General features: G+C 33.6%; 1 protein-coding gene across 4 annotated transcripts; it reads left to right on the top strand.

The window, feature by feature from the left end:
* Positions 1-4,592: 4,592 nt before the first annotated feature.
* On the top strand, positions 4,593-12,508 carry LOC120081596 (type I inositol polyphosphate 5-phosphatase 12). 4 transcript variants are annotated; one of them, XM_039036622.2, is made up of 11 exons: positions 4,593-5,834; positions 6,728-6,980; positions 7,765-8,572; positions 9,101-9,225; positions 9,376-9,460; positions 9,907-10,072; positions 10,175-10,215; positions 10,302-10,569; positions 10,769-10,892; positions 10,971-11,331; positions 11,916-12,508. In XM_039036622.2, the coding sequence occupies exons 1-11, from the start codon at positions 5,039-5,041 to the stop codon at positions 12,183-12,185; spliced, it is 3,297 nt and encodes a 1,098-aa protein (XP_038892550.1). In that variant the 5' UTR covers positions 4,593-5,038; the 3' UTR covers positions 12,186-12,508. The 4 variants fall into 4 exon arrangements, with proteins under 4 accessions (XP_038892550.1, XP_038892549.1, XP_090171739.1 ...); XM_039036621.2 differs by having other exon boundaries at positions 9,907-10,215; XM_090315614.1 differs by lacking the exon at positions 4,593-5,834 and adding an exon at positions 5,984-6,254 and having other exon boundaries at positions 9,907-10,215.
* The last annotated feature ends 6,538 nt before the right edge of the window (positions 12,509-19,046 follow it).

The following is a 19,046-nucleotide window of genomic DNA, read 5'->3' as shown; positions in this document are numbered from 1 at the left end:
TTAGGAACTTCTGCCATTGAAGGCTGTCCTTTGATTTGCATGGATGCGAGTGGCCAGTTCCCCGACTCAAACCTATCACTTTGGGGATTCGTCTGATTTAGGAGTTGGGAACTCATCTACACAAGATGGAATTTACTCCTTCCTCGAAGCAGGGGTAAGTAGATAGATTGCTCCCTTAAGGACTGATCCCGGGACTTGAACGATGTGATGCCACACACCTTCTCTTGGCCCGAGAGGTGTTCACATATAGTAGGACTATGTTGTATTGTTCATTAGAGGGATTAGTGGTGCTTAAGGAGTAAGATGTAACTACAGGAGCAAAACGATAAATTGGTCCAGTTGTACTTACGAGCATCTGTAAAGGGTTATCGTACTCATAATTGGTTATATTCGATGGACACATAAATATATATATATATATATGGCAAGGAGAGTTCAGCCATCGGTCTTTAGTGGAATGCCTGACAGTTAACGGATGGTGGATCTCGTGGCTAAAGAGTTTAGTCAGCTATTTACGTACCATTGGAGCTTTGAGCCATAGGTCCATAAGGTCCCCTTGATAGCTTGGATTCAAGTTGGGAATTAGTTTTGGGGTCAGTTTGAAATGTTCAAAATTGACAAGAGGGAGTTCGATTATATATGATATAATTGAACTGGTTAATTATATATGATATGATTGACTAAATGTATGAGATACATTAATTCGTCACGCTTGATGACAACCCGCTTTCTATCCCCCGAGCACTCAGTGGATGAAGAGGAAAGCGTATCAGATCACGTCTGAGCACACGGAAATGCCGCAGACGGTCATCGATATCGTGCTCCCAGTCACAATTCCAGACCTTCAATCCTCGATCATCCCCTGGGCTTAGTTCACATGGTGGAGGGAAAAGCCAAAATTGAGTTGTAGTCACCATTCAAGGTCCCAAGCCTTCGTCATTGCTTAAATCGCCCCTGCTGCTTACTTGCTATATCCCCGCGTTCTTGACTAAATGTATGAGATACATTAATTTAGAGGAAATTGGATATAAATATGATTTATATCAAATAGAGGAGAAAACATTGTGGTTGATATATGATATCAAACTATAGGTTATGAATATAATGTGTATTATTTTATTAATTGGACAGTTATGGGATAATTGCCCGAAGTTTTCTCCATAACCACGCATTAGTGGGAGTTCAATTCGGTTTTCGTAACTGAAGAATAAAATGAAATTTATTTTCATTTTGCAAAGAGATCAAAAAAGACACGCAAAAATTGTTCACGAGGTGTTAGCATTAAATCACTTAGTAATTCAGAGCTTATACAATAGTGCATTAGTTTACTAAACGATCGTTCACGGCGCGCGCTTTTCTAAACGATCGCCCACCTTTTCCTAAGTGATCGCTTGGCGCTTGAGCTTCACTAAACGATCATATAGACGATCGCCTAGTTTTTCCTACACGATCGTGTGCCTCGCCTAAACGATTAAGCATCTTGACTATATGATAGCCGTTGCCTTCCCCTACTTGCTTGATCGTTGTACACGATTGCCTTTTCTCCTCACCTCTACCAAATTCGAACAAAGCCTACATTTTGGATTCTCACTCCGAGAATACTAAGGGCTCCAAGTGGTGGTGTCGTCCCCATTTCCTGCTGTTCATGTGAAGCCGTTCGTGATAGATGACTGGAGTGGTGCTGAACGTTAGCTTACTTTTCGAGTGAGAGCGCAAGGAGTCTGTTCGCGTGAGAACGAGTTTTGTTCTGAAGAAAGTCTTCAACTGGTAAGTCCTCGTTTTCTGTGTTATTTATCTGAAAACATGCTCAGTAATTTAGTTGTTGAATGCATATTTGTATGTGTGAATGTATATGTGAAAATTCTGTCACAATAAATTGGAAATATCGGCTTCCGCTCATAGGTATTCTTGTATAAGAGTTCCTTCAAGGAGGTCTCGTCCTGGCTTATCGTAAATTAAAAAATGATATTAAATGTTAGATTTTAAAATTTTTCCCTCAAAATTCTCTAAATTATTAGATTAAAAGGTTATTATATGTATATTTTTTTTTATCCCTCCTTGTAAAAATGTGTAATCAAGAGGTTGACTGAAAAACGAACAAAGTAATTTTGGATTCTTTTGGTGTAGAATACTAAATTCTATACATTGGAGAGTTTGTTGGAAGAATTTTCCTATAAATTTTAAAGTATTCCTTTTTAAGAGACTATCTGACTAAAGCGAATGTACATCATACATATATATAAGGTCAATAATACAAGTTTTATGTCAGTTGAACTATATTCATGTCGTATATGATGTATATAATTGACCTCATAAACATGTGCATCTCTTTAGTTTTTCATTGTCTTTGCTCTAAGTTGATAAAGTAATAGAGTTCAATTTGGTTTGTGCAAATATTAAAATGAGTATAACCCAACATGTATTAGTGACAAAGAGGTGTGTGGTTTGGATCCCCTCATCCTCAATTATACTAAAAAATTGATTTCAACTTCTACGAGAGTATAACTTATACTCTTGAATTCAACTGACATAAAACTTATATTATCAACCTTTAGATTAGCTGTTCGAATTTGTAGCATACAAATTTATCAAAAAAAGACAGAAAAAAGGCAAATCAAGTACAAATTTATCAAAAAAAGATAGAAAAAAGGCAAATCAAGAACCATTTTATATAACTTCCAAACTACATGATTTATTTTTAGATACATGTCGATACAAGTCTCTGAACTTTATCAAAATGATCATTCTTAGAATAATAAAAATCGGGATAAAATTTTGAATTTTCGAAATGAAAATAGTACATACTGTTATGAGGCTTAAATTAATTATTTTGATTCTCGGTGTATTGTTTAGCTACAAAATATTTATTTACTTAATACTCTTGCTCTAACAATTTTGATTTGAATACATGTTCAAATTAACATTTTTTTAGATTGGCATATGTTAACTTGTTAATAAATAAACTTGAGATCAAAGTTATCATATCATATTGTTAAAAGAAAAATAAAAGTAAAGATGATTTATTATACTAAAAAAAGACTATTTATTCAAATTAAAATATACATTATGAAAATTATATAAAAAAAAATCAGTTGAAAAACTAACTCAAATATAACTTAACTAATTAAGGTATTATAACCTCGCAATTTATTGTTGAAATAAAAAGAAAAACAAAAAAATTTAGAAATTAAAAGGAATGATAAGATTACTTCATATACCAAAATAATAATTAACCAACAATTTGAATACTAAGTCTGAATAATGTTAGGAAAAAAAAAAGAACGCACTACATAACTAAATTTTTAGGTAAGAGATAATTTAGTCCTTAAATTTTAGTTTGTAATAATTTAGTCTATATATTTCTATTCTTTTTTAATAATCTAGTCTATATATTTTAATATTTATTACAATTCAGTTTTGGTGATGAAAACTATTGTTAAACATTTAGGAGGCATTTGAAACGTAGAGTTTAATTATTATAAGAAATGAGTAATTGGGGGAGTTGATGTGAATAACAAAATGAGAAATGTGAGTTAACGTGAATAACAAGGTAATAAAACTCTTTAATTATTGGTGAACCAAAAAATATGTAGCTTTCTTTTATCCACCCAACCCAACTCAATTTGGGGGTCAGATGCCCCCTTAGTGAGAATTCTTACGTATGTAGACTAATGATTTAATCAAGTAACAAATATGTTTATAAACTATATACTAAGTTATTATCTAATAAAAATTGTTACCATTTTTAAAGTAAATGGTTATCCTATAGAATTTTAAGACTAGATTATTGCTATCAAGACCGTTTAGGCAGTTTTTTTAACCAAAAAAAAAAGAAAAAGAAAAAAAATAGCTAAATCAAAATTTTAATAAAAAAAATATTTAAATCCTATTTTCATCGTTGAACTTTGAACCCTGTTTTATTTTGGTTTTTAAACTTTAAAAAACATCTTTTTAGTTCTTAAACTTAAGAAAAAGTTTATTTTAGTCATTACTGTTAAGATTATGTGAACATTTTAAAGATAAAATACGTTTAAAGATGAAATTGCATCTAACATGAGTTGAGCAAGATGAAAGTTGAAATAAAATATTAGCAACCAACGTACCAAAATAGTGAACGACCAAAATCTTGGACACAAAATGAGTTTTGACCCTATAGAAAATCTCTATACCACCTAATTCAAAATTGAAACCTTAAATTTTTTTAGCATGAGTCATGACTAACTTATTGACAATCTTAGTCATCAAAAAATACAAATCATTTAACATTTATGTTGAATAATTAATAGAATATTAATAGCAAGAACCAAAGCAAACACTTTTTAAAAGTTTCGGGACTAGAATTGGCGTTTTTGAAAGTTAACAAACCAAAATAAAATAAGATTCAAAGTTTAGGAACTAAAATAAGATTTAAAAAAAAAAAAAAACATGAAAGACTAATTTTTGTTGACATGTGACATTTCTTTTATTTTCATGAGTTTTTTTTTTTCTTTTAATTTTTCATGAATTGAACATCGATATGAGTGGACAAATCAATATTCCTATTATATCATTAAAAAGATAACAAAATGTCACTGGACAAATCAATATTTCTAAAAAGTAACAAAATGTCATTACGTGAATATAATAGAAATAATATAGATTTTAATTTGTTTAAAAAATATAAGATATTTATTTATTAATTTAAATAATTAAATTACTGTAAGAAAATGGATGAAGGTGATGACAAGAATGGAGGTGGTTCCGGTGAGTTGGTGAAAGCAAAGCAATAATGTCCAAAGAATTCTGTAATGCTTCGCCTTGCTTCCCGCTCTTCCTGTTTCCTTTTCTGCAGAATCGTTCAATTTCCTCTTCCATTTTCCATGGTTCTATTTCAACAGTTCTTCTCTCTCTCTCTCTTCCTTCTCTTTCGGATCATCTCCCGTTTCCCCCCTTGTCCCATTTCCCATTCTCAATCAACAAGAATCTTTCATTCTTCGCATTTTCACTCATACCCATTTCCCCATTTCTCCTCTAATCCACCTTTCTTTCCACCCCTTTCATGGACGATCGGATTGAAGACGATGAACGGGAGGCGTTGGCGGGGTTGAGCTCCGTCCCTCCTCCTCGGAAATCCCATTCTTACAGCCAGCAGCTCCGAGCTGCTTCCGATCAGAAGCGTCACCAGATTCGCAAGCATAGTTTGGATGAGGACCAGATTCCCAAAGTTATGGATGCTTACTACGATTCTTCTGATGATGAATTCCTTCCCTATTCAACCACGTCGGCCATTGGAGGTGAGGAATTTCCCTCCCAGAGATTGGACCAGAATCTCTGTATGGACGGCGGTGGAGGCTTCGATGATTCACGCCAATCGCAGGCATTGGCGGAGTTCGTCGGCAGCGGTGGCTCCACTGGGGTTTTCAAGGTTCCGATTCGCGCCGCCGTTCATCCTGGCCGGCCGACGTGCTTAGAGCTGAGGCCGCATCCATTGAGGGAGACACAGGTAGGGAAATTCTTGAGGAATATTGTGTGTACAGAGACGCAGTTATGGGCAGGGCAGGAATGTGGGGTTCGGTTCTGGAATTTTGAGAATGCTTATGAAGCTGGCAGTGGACTGGGTGGGAGGGTGAGAAGGGGCGATGAAGACGCTGCCCCTTTTTATGAATCTACCAACACCTCCCCCACCATGTGTTTGATTGTTGACAATGGGAACAGATTGGTTTGGAGTGGCCATAAGGATGGGAAGATCAGATCATGGAAGATGGATCAGTCTTTGGATGACATGCCTTTCAAGGAAGGGCTTTCATGGCAAGCCCATCGTGGTCCTGTTCTTGCTATGACCATAACTGCTTATGGTAAGCGGTTTTTCTCCCAAGAAAAGTCAAAAGAGGCATGATAGAATTGGTAAAGGAGAGGGTTCTAAGTCTGAACTAAACTAACTATTGAATAGTTCACTGTTGATTCTATATGTTTTGCAATTTTTCATCCTAGGAAATTACTGTTCATTTCTTTTCTATGTTACCGTGGTACGATTTTCTTTGCCCTAGAAATTTCGTGATTAAGAAAAACCAGGCAATTTTAGTGATGGGATGAGTTCAGGAATAAGAGAAATTAAATGGGCCAACACCCCATCTGGGATTTCTTCAATGTGAGTTTTACTGTGGAGAAGACTGGGTTTGAAGATCTTAGATTCATAATACCACCATGGTGTGTTATAAAAATCCCTTCCAGGTGCATGCCTATGTGCGCCTAGGCTCAAGGTGCAAGTCTTTAAGGTGAGGCTCACAGAATAAGGCAGGCCTCAAACGCACGCCTTTTGTGAAGTCCCAAGGCTGAAAGCCCTGGCTTTGAGGCACGCTCAATATTTTAAAAAAATAGTCATAATTAGGGGTTTTCCTTTATTATTAACTAATAAAAAAAAATTTATTTAGCCTAAATGCATTTTTTTAAATTTTAATTTATTTTTTTCCCCATATTTCCACTTCAACTATATTTTATCTTCTTAATGTAGTATATATTATATATAGTGCGCCTTAAGCCCCAAAAGACTGATGTGCTTTATTGCGCCTCGAACTTTAAAAAACACTCACCACCCTCTTATCCAAGAAAAAACACTCGCCATCCTTTTTCTCTTTTCATTGAAGTACATTCATGTATGAACCAAACAATGTGATTTAAAGGTATTACAAGTTACAAGCAACTTCTCCCCTACTGATTTTGACATACTGTATTTATTTTGATTTCGCAGGTGATCTGTGGTCAGGTGCTGAGGGTGGTATTATTAAGGTCTGGCCATGGGAAGCAATTGAAAAGTCTCTATGTCTTTCGTCAGGGGAAAGGCATATGGCTGCTTTACTTGTAGAGAGGTCATATATTGACCTGAGGAGCCAAGTAACAGTTAATGGTGTCTGTAGTATATCTTCTCAAGACGTAAAGTGCTTGTTATCTGATAATGTTAAAGCCAAAGTTTGGTGTGCTGGGGCCCTATCCTTCTCACTGTGGTAGGTGTTCACTTCAGATATAGTTCTGTATAGTTCAATTGTTATATCAAATCCTAAAACTTTTGTGAATATTATCTTAAATAATCAATAGAGATTTGGGGGAAATAACTTTTTTACTCTTGAATTAATATGGTTGTTATAATTCATACCATCGACCTTTAATGTGATCATTTTACCAGGGTGAGGTGAATGATATATTTCATCATTTTTCAATATACCACAACTCAACTAACCCTCTAAGCTGTCAACTTAAACATACTTCAATTGGTTAAGACATTATATCCTCCATTCAAATGTCAGAGCTTCGAATTCTGTTTGCACATAAGAAAGAAAGAAAAAGCCCTCTAAACTATTATACGTCTGGAAATGTTCACCTCACCGTGGCTTCTCTGAAATTGTCATTGGGTATGGCTCAATATTTTAGGTATGACTGGATCTTTTAGCATATTTTAGAGAGTCCAAAATGAATACATTAGACATTCAAAGGTGATAAAATTTAAAGTAACTTTTAGAACTCATTTTATCACCACCACCACCACCAAAAAAAAGAACAGAGAGGAACATGCTAAGTATTTGTCCAACGGCTTTCTTTCTCCTGTTAGGGAAGTACAATTTTCTTATTGTTTCATAATTGCTGCAAAATTAGTCTTCATAGAGCATTTTAGAAGTGAACCAAGCATCATGAATCAAACTGACCTATTATCACATTTCTTTCATTTGGGATCTTACATATTGTGTGGGAGGAGAAAGAAATGAACTTCATTCTAATTTTTTTATGCTACAGGGATGCTCGAACAAGGGAGCTTGTTAAAGTTTTTAGTGTAGATGGTCAGACTGAGACTCGAGTTGATTTGCTAACAACCCCTCAAGATCAAACAGTGGAAGATGAGATGAAAGTAAAATTTGTTTCCACATCCAAAAAAGAAAAACCACAAGGCTTTCTCCAGAGGTCTCGCAATGCCATAATGGGAGCTGCAGATGCTGTTCGTCGGGTTGCAAAGGGAGCTGGGGCATTTACAGAAGATATCAAGAGAGTAGAGACATTAATACTGGCCAAGGATGGCATGATTTGGAGTGGATGTACAAATGGCATGTTAGTGCAGTGGGATGGAAATGGTAACCGGTTGCAAGATTTTAACCACCACCCTTATGCTGTTCAGTGCTTCTGTGCCTTTGGGACGCGGATGTATGTGGGTTATGTGAGTGGAGTTATCCAAATAGTGGATCTTGAGGGGAACCTAGTTGCAGGATGGGTTGCTCACAGTAGCCCTGTGCTAAAAATGGCTGTGGGTGCAGGATATGTTTATAGCTTGGCTAGCCATGGTGGGATTCGTGGCTGGAACATGACTTCTCCAGGACCTATTGATAACATAATACGGACAGAACTGGCTGCCAGAGAGGGGTCATACACAAGAAAACAAAATGTCAAAATGCTGGTTGGCACATGGAATGTGGGACAAGGAAGAGCCTCTCATGAAGCACTGATGACATGGTTGGGTTCTGCTGTCTCGGATGTTGGCATTGTTGTTGTTGGATTGCAGGAAGTAGAGATGGGTGCAGGTTTTCTTGCCATGTCTGCTGCAAAAGAAACTGTAAGATCGTCTGCACTCTTTGATGGTGTATTGGTGTCTGATTATTGTTAAGCTTGTCTCTAACCATCAATGTTTTTAAGATCAGGATTTACGTACCAGAAATTTCATTAAAAGGAAGAAGTTAGAACTGTTTTCTTTTAACTAACTCATGAACTCAATTTGTTTGCTTCTGAAAGCTCAATCTTCGAGATATTTTTGGTATAGCTTGTGATGATGCAATACCCAAATTTTGAAATCAAATTCTTTATGATGGAACTTGCTAAATGCAAAATCCTAATAGGAAGTTCACTTTAGTCTAATGACTTGTATGTATTGCTCACTTTTCTCTTTGTTTCTTAGCTGTAAACAATCTATATCATTGTAGCTATGTTTGTTTCTCACCGGTCGAGGAACTAACATGCAAAAACACACACTACATTATTAAGTTGCATATGCATACATTTTCAGTCATTCAAATTTTACCCCCTTTGCAAGAAAAAGCAAAAGAAAAAAAAAGGTTATTGCCTAACAATATTATTTCAACTGCAGGTAGGACTTGAAGGCAGTGCGGTAGGACAATGGTGGATTGATACCATTGGAAAAGCCTTGGATGAAGGGACAACTTTTGAACGCATGGGTTCCAGGCAATTGGCTGGCTTGCTTATTTCTCTTTGGTTAGCACTGTAATTTGAACATTAGATGTAATTATTCTTTTATAACATCTAGAATAAGTTAACTGTTTTATCGTACTGCTTAGTGGAATTTTCTGTTAACTCTATTTGTATGGACCATTTCTAATTGCATATGCTGATATTTTCTGTCAGGGTGAAGAAAAATCTTAGAACACATGTTGGAGATGTTGATGCGGGAGCAGTTCCCTGTGGTTTTGGTCGTGCGATCGGTAATAAGGTTTGTTAATCTTTCAGACTTTTGTTAGTTTTCATGTATAAAAATTACTTAATCATAATATCTTGAATAATCTGCTTTTAGTGCCCTGAAGCCCATCAAATCCGACTGTAAGACATCTTTGAAGGTTCCCTGAAACTGAATGTTTGTGGAATGCTTCAACTTCAAAAGAAGTATAATTAAGCAGCCTTGAAAATGTATCAAGTTGACATGTATTGATAACTTTACTCATCAGGGTTATTGTTAGAGAGCTTGTTGTTTGAGATGTCCTATGACAATGATGATGTATTGGAATATTTTAGGTGCATCATTTTATTTTGCGACATTCCATTTTCCCTTTGAGATGGCAATGCTTTGGTTAGATGAGATATTTAAATTATTGAACAGCTTCTTTTAGTCTCGTGCTCACTAATTTCCAGTATATGACTTGGCTAAAACTGATCCAACAGGGAGGTGTAGGTTTGAGAATCAGAGTCTATGATAGGATAATATGCTTTGTGAACTGTCACTTGGCTGCACACTTGGAAGCAGTAAATCGTCGAAATGCTGATTTTGACCACATCTATCGAAACATGGTCTTCAACCGCTCATCTAGCCTTCTAAATAATGCAGCTGGTATGGTGCCATACCTGTTTTTGTCTTGCTCTCTTGCCTTCTCCACATATTTATTTTGGCTGCTTTACTCTTCTGGCTTGCCGTTGGCCCTCTCTATTGCAGCTGGTGTCTCAACTTCTGTTCATACGCTTCGGGCTACAAATGTATGTCTTGATGATTAATACAGCAGCATTTTTTACGTCCTTGCCTTTTTTACCATCCACTATATTTATCTCTTTCTGGTATTTAGGTTGCTGCCGTCAATCCTGAAGAACCAAAACCTGAGTTATCTGATGCAGACATGGTTGTGTTTCTGGGTGATTTCAATTACCGGCTCTTTGGCATATCATACGATGAAGCACGAGACTTTGTTTCCCAGAGATGCTTTGACTGGCTTAGAGAAAAGGATCAGCTTAGGGCTGAGATGAAAAATGGGAAAGTTTTCCAAGGCATGCGTGAGGCACTCATTAGATTCCCTCCTACATACAAGTTTGAAAGGCATCGGCCCGGCTTAGCAGGTATACGGCTAAGAAAAGAAACAGATCTGTCCAACTATTAGTGGTTTGGATTTAAGTATAGGATTGGGAAAGTCTCCATGGTTTGAACAAAATCAGCCAGTTTCATTCATATATATCAATCTGATCTATAATTCCCTCAAGAGGTTCACATTGTTGTCTGTGGTTAAACTTGTTAAAATTCTTCACATACCTGTTCCAGGATATGATGCTGGCGAGAAGAAACGTATTCCTGCCTGGTGTGACAGAGTAATATATCGCGACAATAGGTTCACTCCAGCATCAGAAAGTAGTTTAGAATGCCCTGTAGTATCATCTGTTTTATTGTGAGTGTGCTTTTTGAGTAGTTTTCTTTTGTTTCCTATAACTTTCTTTTTTGGTTCTGAGACTTTTATGCACTCCAGGTACGAGGCCTGCATGGAAGTGACTGACAGTGATCACAAACCTGTTAGATGTAAATTCAACATTCAGATTTCCCATGCTGATAGGTCAGTGAGGAGAAAAGAGTTCGGGGACATTATTAAAACTAATGAGAAAGTGAAATCTATTTTCGAAGAATTATTATACATTCCGGAAACCATTGTCAGCACCAACACTATAATTCTACAAAACCAGGAGTCATCTGTTTTCTACATAACCAATAAGTGCGTGAAAGATGAGGCTACTTTTAGTATAATCTGCGAAGGTCAATCCTCAATCAAGGATGAAGGTGAAACGCGTGATTATCATCCAAGAGGCGCCTTTGGCTTTCCTCGGTGGCTTGAGGTATTGTCTTATTTCCTTCAGGTTAAATGTAAATGCTTGCAAATTATTAATGGCCTAGGTACCATATATCTGTTTAGAGAAAGAATAAAGACGTAAGGTAACAGCTTATTAGAAATTTGGTTTCGGACTGTTCTTCCCTCGTTAAATCAAAATTTGTTTAGGATCAATCTTCTCCCTATCTAGAGGATTAAAGGAAAACTTGCTGAATTTTGTGGAGGATTTTATAATCATGCCTGATAAACACACTATTTCTTTATCCGATTTCCAGCTGAGTATTGCATGATTTATGATCATAAGTTTTATTGTTTCTATGTCAAGCATGCAACTAAGTTTTAGGAGGCTTAAACCCCACGTAGCTGGATATTAATGATACAAATTATAGATATGGTTGGGTTGGTTTCCTTTACATTTAAAGCAGCCAGCTCCAATGCATTAGGATCCTGCCAAGGATTTTTTCTTAGATAGTTTTGTGGGTTCCCTTCTGAAATATGACGTGCAGTTAGAGTAAATGGTTGTGCATATCACAAGGAGCCTTTCTTCCCTTTGATATTTCTCTTACTCGTGTGTTATTTCTAATTGTGCAGGTAACACCAGCTGCAGGAATAATTAAACCTGAGCAATCTGTAGAGATATCGGTACACCATGAAGAATCCCACACCCTTGAAGAGTTTGTTGATGGCATCCCACAAAACTGGTGGTGCGAAGACACACGAGACAAGGAAGTTATGTTAACTGTCACTGTACAAGGAAGTTGCTCGACTCGATCATTCAGTCACCAAGTCCGTGTTCGCCATTGCTTCTCAAACAAGACAGTTCGCGTTGACTCTAAATCCAACAGTACTAAGAAAGCTTAAAAGATTCTTTGATTCTTTGGCAATTTTTTCTCATTTGGTCCATAGCCTTCCTATGCTCAAAAACAGTCTTTGAAAATCTGGAACGAAAGAACCATGATACTACGAGTTAGGTAATTGCATATTTTCTACATTTCTTAGGAAATCAAAATTGTGAGGAATCTTTTGCAATTTTAGTTAACCAGTAAGTATGCATTTTTATGTAAATAGCCTGGCAACTGTTTTAGCCATCTTAGTACAGGTGCCACTATGCTCAGCTTATACTTTGATCATATCAGATTCTTTCCAGTTAAAAGATCATGTAATTTGTAGATCATTTTCTTCAAGATTGTACAGAGAGATTCTACATGCATAGAACTGGTTATCTGCACAATTAGTGAGATATCACAATTCATAATAGGGTTGAAAACAAATATTATATTTAAAAATTGATTATTTAGAAGTTAAAAAAGACACTTTTAATCTAATAACAATTTAGTACTTGAACTATAGTTTATAACGATTTTGTCCACATACTTTTAATTTAATAACAATTTATACCCTTGACTTTAGTTTGTAAGATTTAAGTTTTCATGGTTAATATGTAATACTTTAGTCCATAAAATAAAACTCATCAAAAGTATTGTATGTAACGATTTATTACTTTATCAAGATACATAAGAACTCAAATATATTTTTATAATATGTTTCACAATAGAGACTAACATCATTACAAATTTTAAACTGTGAAGATTAAATTGTTATCAACTAAACTTTAAATTAAAGTCTTGTTCAATATCTATTTTGTTTTAAGTTTTGTAATTTTGAAAATTTAGGTTACAATCACTACTTTTACCAACACTTTTCTTGCTTTGTTACTTACAAATACGTTTTAAAAAATCAAGTTAAATTTTTAAAAACTAAAAAACCGAAAATAGTTTTAAAAAAGTTGGTTTGTTTTTAAATTTTCCTTAAAATCTAAATGTATTTTTAAAGAAGGTGAAAAACTTACCCAATAAAAATAATAGTTTGAAAACAAATATAATTTTCAAAAACACACAACTAAAAGGACAATTCTTACGAACAATTACGTCAACGAGAATACAAAAATATCACTTTCCTATAACTATCTACTATAAATATATTCATTGTTTCTTTAATTTTTTAATTTATTTAAGAAATATTAAAAAGTGTAAAGTGATAACACCTTTTCTTTATTTAACTACACATTTAGTTACTAAAGTTTGACATTTATACCTATTTAATCCTTAAATTTTCAAAATTATAAATTTATTCCTTGAGTTTTTAAAATTTTTAATGAATTTGCTGAATACAAAATTGAAAGTTTGGAGTTCCGTTAAACAGAAAATTCAAATTTATATCTATACATCAATTAATTTTATAAAAATATGTTGATATGTAGAACCTATTAGATTTTAGGGATCTATTAAATACAAAAATGAAAGTTTAAGTCTTATTTAGTAACTTATGATTTTTTTTTTTTTTTGAAATTAAGCCTACAAACGCTTCTACTATTTCTAGATTTCTTGTTTTGTTATCTATTATTTACCCATATTTTTAAAAACCAAGCTAAATTTTGAGAATTAAAAAAGTAGTTTCTAAAAACTTATTTTTGTTTTTGAAATTTGACTAAGAATCCAATTCTTATACTTAAGAAAGATGCAAAATATTGAAAGATGTAAGAAAATAGGCTAAATATTTAAAAACTAAAACTAAAAAACGAAACAGTTACCAAACGAGACCTTAGGAACTTATTAGACATTTTTAAAGTGTAGGGACCAAATAGATACAAACCTCTAGGGTGTGCATCGGTCGGTCGGTGTCGATTTTAAAAGAAAACCAACACCGAAAATTGACCCAAAAAAGGGTGTGAAATTCAATCGACGGTCGGTCGATTTTGTCAGTTTTTTATTACGAGTAAAGCTAAGGTGAATGAAAAGGAAAGATGAATTGATAAAGTGTTATTGTTAGGTTAACATAATTTGCAACTTTTTAAAGTTTAAATCAATAACTTTATAATGAAAAAATTAAAATCAATCATGTAGCGGGTTTGAAAATTAGGCAACATAATAAAGAAAATAATGAATCAATACTAAGGTGGTAGCTTGGGCTTGGATTGATGGTAGTTGACTTGCTTTTATACTTATATATATTTTTTAAAAAAAAATCTAAAAGAACTAATACACACACGCACATGCACATACACAGATAGATATAGACCTCTAGGGGTATGCATCAGTCGGTCGGTTGTCGGTTTTCTTCCAAAGAAAACTGACACAAAAAAGCGTGTGAAATCTGACCGATGGTCGATTGGTCAATTTTGTCGGTTTTGTTTTTGTTTTTTTCCTTTTACAAGCAAAGCTTGTGAATGGAAAGGAAAGGTGAATTAATGAAGTGTTATTGTTAGGTTGACGTAATTTGAAACTTTTTTTTAAAAAATTTTAAATCAATAATTTTTAATGAAAAAAATTAAAATCAATCATGTAGGGCAGGTGTGTGTGCATATATATATATATATATATATATATATATATATATATATATATATATATATATGTATACAAAATCAGTCGGTTGATTTTTCAGATCTTTTATATGAAAATCGAAAAACGATCGACCGACCTTAATTTGGTCAGTTTTGATTGGTCGGATCAATTTTTGGTGCCTTTATGCCCCCTCCCCCCTACAAACTTCAATATTCAGCACTAAATTTGTTAATCTCTAAGGGTGTGTTTGGGGCAAAAATTACCCTAAGACTATAGTACCACCTCTTGTTACAGTAAATACTATTTCATATTCCCCAATTAACTACAATCAAAACTCTTTCAAAACCCCCTATTTACTATAGTATTTATTATTTGCTACAGTTTTTACTATTTTACATTCAACATTTTTTTTTTAATTTTCTGTTATAATTTTTACTATTTCATTCTCAAACTAAAATAATTTACACCTCAAACACATACTATTATAATCCAAGCTAAAATAATCTACACCCCAAATACAAATTATTATAACCTAACTATAATAACTTAGGACTATAGTAACCAACTTATTGTCCCAAACGCCTCCTAAAAGATCGAAGATGGGAGGCCAACCACCTCTACATGATGATTGCCTATTCACGATTCAAGTAGAATGGACCTTTGTTTCAAGTGATTTGATTAAGTTGATTTATGTCATCAAGTAAACGTATTAACTTATGCTAATTTTATATTTTCTAATTGTTGGGGTTGATATCCTAAATTTGTGGGTCCTGTAGTTTGTAATTGTAAGGTACAAACAAATTATTTATTTAATAAAATATGAGATGTTTTATTTGACATTTAGTAGCATTAACCCACAAACCAATAAACTAACATCCAAGGTTATCTTAGGTTAAATATGTATGTAGAGACATACAGGTGGATCATGTTTAAGTGATAGCCTAAATAGTCTGTGATAAATGAATAAGGTTGGGTACCTTATCTTAATGACGCTATGAATACGACCCACTTTGTAGATATTACAATTATTGTAAAGTGCTCCAAATGATCTAATCCTGATCATTCATGTGGAGATATGTAAGCGAGAGTATTCTATACAAAGGAGTTTGTATAAGACCGGACCACGAAATGACTAGTCCCATTATATAACGTAGTTAATAGTAGAGACTTACATTTCACTAGGATGACCATAAGTGACATAACCTGAATCCTGAGTGAGTTGTAACTCTTGCCTATGAAGGCGGTCCTTTGATTTGTACGAGCAAGAGTGGCTAGATCGTCGACTCAATAAGTCTACCATTTTAGAGATTCGTTTGATTAGAGAGCTAAGAACATAGTTACACAAGACAGAACTCACTCATTCCTTGATGTCGGGGTAAGTAAATAAATTGCTCTCTTAAGGGCTGATTTTAGGACTTGAACAATGTGACACCACACCCTTTCTTGGCCCGAGAGGGGTTTTGTCATAGTTGGACTACGACTTATTGTTCATTAGAGGGATTAGTCTGTAGTTTTGACCCAACTGTACTTACGAGCAATTTGCGAAGTGTCATCACTCTGTTGATTGGTTAAATCCAATTGACATAGAAATATATCTGTAGTGTGAAGAATTCAACTTTTGGTCTTTAGTGGAGTGACCAATAAATGGATGTTGAATAATTTAATTATAGGAGTTTAATTAATTATTCAAGTACCATTGAAGATTCAATCTACAAGTCTATAAGGTTTCCCTCTGTAGCTCAACAAGGATTTATGAGAATCAATTTTGGATTAATTTGAATTATTGATATTAATTGAGAGAATTAATTATGTGATATAATTAATTTAACTTAATTATATATGATATAATTAATATAATGTATTTGATACATTATATAAAGTTTATTTAAGAGGAAATAAATATTTGAATATAATTCAAATATGAATGATGTGAATTGGATTCATATAACTAAATTTTGTATAAATGAGATTTAGATTAAATACCATGCATTAATGAGAGAATTAAAACTATAAGTTATATTGTATTTGATACAATATTAATCTATAGGTTATGTATTATATATGATATAACATATAGTTATATATATATAATAAGTTAGTTATTATATATGTATAATATTTATTTAAATTTAAATTATTTTATTTTATTTTAATTTTAAAAATAAAGGAAGGGAAATAACTTCTCTCCTCATAGGGGTGATAATCTTCTTCAAAAAAGACTTATGACAGAAGCCTTCTTTGGTTTTTTGTGATCTTTCTGAAAATTTTCTCCCAGTCACTCTCTTCTCCTCTCAATCTCTTCCTCCTCCAAAAATCACAAAGCCCACACCTCTTGTGATTCTCAACCCCTACAGAGAATACGGAGGTCTCACTTGTAGTGGTGACCATTCTAATTTTCCTTGACCGTGATCAATTCGAAGAAGAGGATTCGTGAAGAACGATTCTTCAAGGGTAAGTTTTTTGATTTCTAAACCCTAATTTCCTTTTTCTCCTCCCTTGCATGTCATAAAAATTTTGTGTTAATGCATAATTTTTTTTTTTTATTGTTCTGTAAAATTCTTGATTCTGTGAAAAAAAAATTAAAAACTGGACCGATCTCCGCTTCCGCAATAGAACTTCATCGTTCCTTCATTAATTTGACATCAAAACTTGAAGCATTGAGAGGTGAGGTGAGGTACAATCTCACGAATTTAGCTAGAATTTGTATTTTTCTAAAAAGCCTAATTACAAGTATGAAAATCAAACTTCCAACCTCCTCAAAAAAGATAATGCATATTATTCACCATTGAACTAAGTTCGTTCTCACAATGTATATCACTTTCTCATCTTACCACAGTAAGATTAAAATCTAATATATATCACTTCCCCATCTTACCACAGTAACATTAAAATCTAATATTTAACATAAGTCGTAATAAATTTGAGAGTGACCCATAATGAATACTGGCATCTTAGTGATTAAAATAAGGTTATTTGAAATGATTTTTGAAGTGCTTAGAATAAATGTTAAAAAATAACATTTTGATAGTCAATATTGTTGTCGATAATCATTTAGGCCACGTTTGGTAACCATTCGATTTTTTGTTTTTGTTTTTAAAAATTAAGTCTACTTCATCTACATTTCTTACAATGATTGCATCTTTCTAAGTAGAATGGTTGAATTCTTAGCCAAGTTCCAAAAACAAAAACAAAAAATTATTTTTTCTAGTTCTCAAAATTTGGCTTGGTTTTTTAAACCATTAGTGAAAAGTAGATAATAAAGGAAGAAATTTGAGGGTAGAAAGAGTGTGAAAATAAAAACAAAAAACAAAATGATTACCAAACAAGACTTTTGTTTTTAAACTTTGGTTTATCATAATCCAATCCCTACACTTTTAATTATGTAACAATTAAGCCTTTAAACTTTAATGGTATTAATTTAGTCCACACAATTTAAAATTACAACTTAGTCCTTATTGTGAAAAAATATTACTAAGATCGATAAATTTCTTGTTTATGTAAATCGATAGACTGATTAGCGACCAAATTTTAAAGTAGAAAAACTAAATTGTTATATATTAAACTTCATAGACTAAATTGTTATACAATTAAAGGATAATGATTAAACAACCTAAGTTTAGAGACTTAATGACCAAAAATGTTTTTTAACCCATAAACAAAATTAGGGATGAACACTAAAACCGACCAAACCGAGTTGAACAAAACCAAAAATTTGATTTTTACTAAAGATTCAGTTCGGTTTAAAATAATAAGAAAACTAAAATTTTCAGATCTGGTATATCTAAAACCAAAATTTTCGAATCGATTGATTCGGTTACCAGACCTAACTGAACAGTGAACATCCCAGAACAAAACTCTACCTTAAAAAACATGACGGTACAACAATGCACAAGAAAGCAGACGGGGGATAATACACAGAACAAAGTTAGCAAGCATTAACTAAATGAAGTCCTAAACCATTTCACATACAGAAAGCCCTCCTATTACTTTCAACTAAGACAACCCCACATAACACACGGGTTATAAAAGCAACATTCACCTTGAAAGCCTAAGAATTTAAGGATTCCAATTCTTGAAGTTACTTTGTAAAGAATGGCACCATTGAGAGAGGAAACAGTAAAACACAATCCTCTTTGGAAGAAAATTAGGGAACATAGTCCTTTTTGGTGGAAAAGCAAACTTTCAAATGAAAGAATACAATGGGAATAAAAAAAAGCCCGAAAAAGATGTGGAGAGCCAAGCCGGATACAGAATGGGGAACCAATGTAATAAAATATGACCTATCAAGTACTTACAAAAAGACTTAGTGACCAGTGCACCTAAGGAGAAACATAGAATCTAACAAGGAACCAAACATGCTAAAATATTGCTCTTGAAC

The sequence above is a fragment of the Benincasa hispida genome, chromosome 7 (assembly GCF_027475165.1).
Source record: "Benincasa hispida cultivar pf3 chromosome 7, pf3_genome.v1.1, whole genome shotgun sequence".
NCBI classification, from domain to species: Eukaryota; Viridiplantae; Streptophyta; class Magnoliopsida; order Cucurbitales; family Cucurbitaceae; genus Benincasa; species Benincasa hispida.
The sequence above is the reverse complement of the archived record's forward strand: the minus strand, read 5'-3'. Positions and strand labels throughout refer to the sequence as shown.

Coding starts and splice junctions, on each gene's coding strand:
- LOC120081596 (XM_039036621.2), top strand. CDS start 5,039: ATGGACGATCGGATTGAAGACGATGAACGGGAGGCGTTGGCGGGGTTG. Junction 9,226..9,375: donor GGCTTGCTTATTTCTCTTTG/GTTAGCACTGTA, acceptor ATTTTCTGTCAG/GGTGAAGAAAAATCTTAGAA. Junction 11,332..11,915: donor GCTTTCCTCGGTGGCTTGAG/GTATTGTCTTAT, acceptor CTAATTGTGCAG/GTAACACCAGCTGCAGGAAT.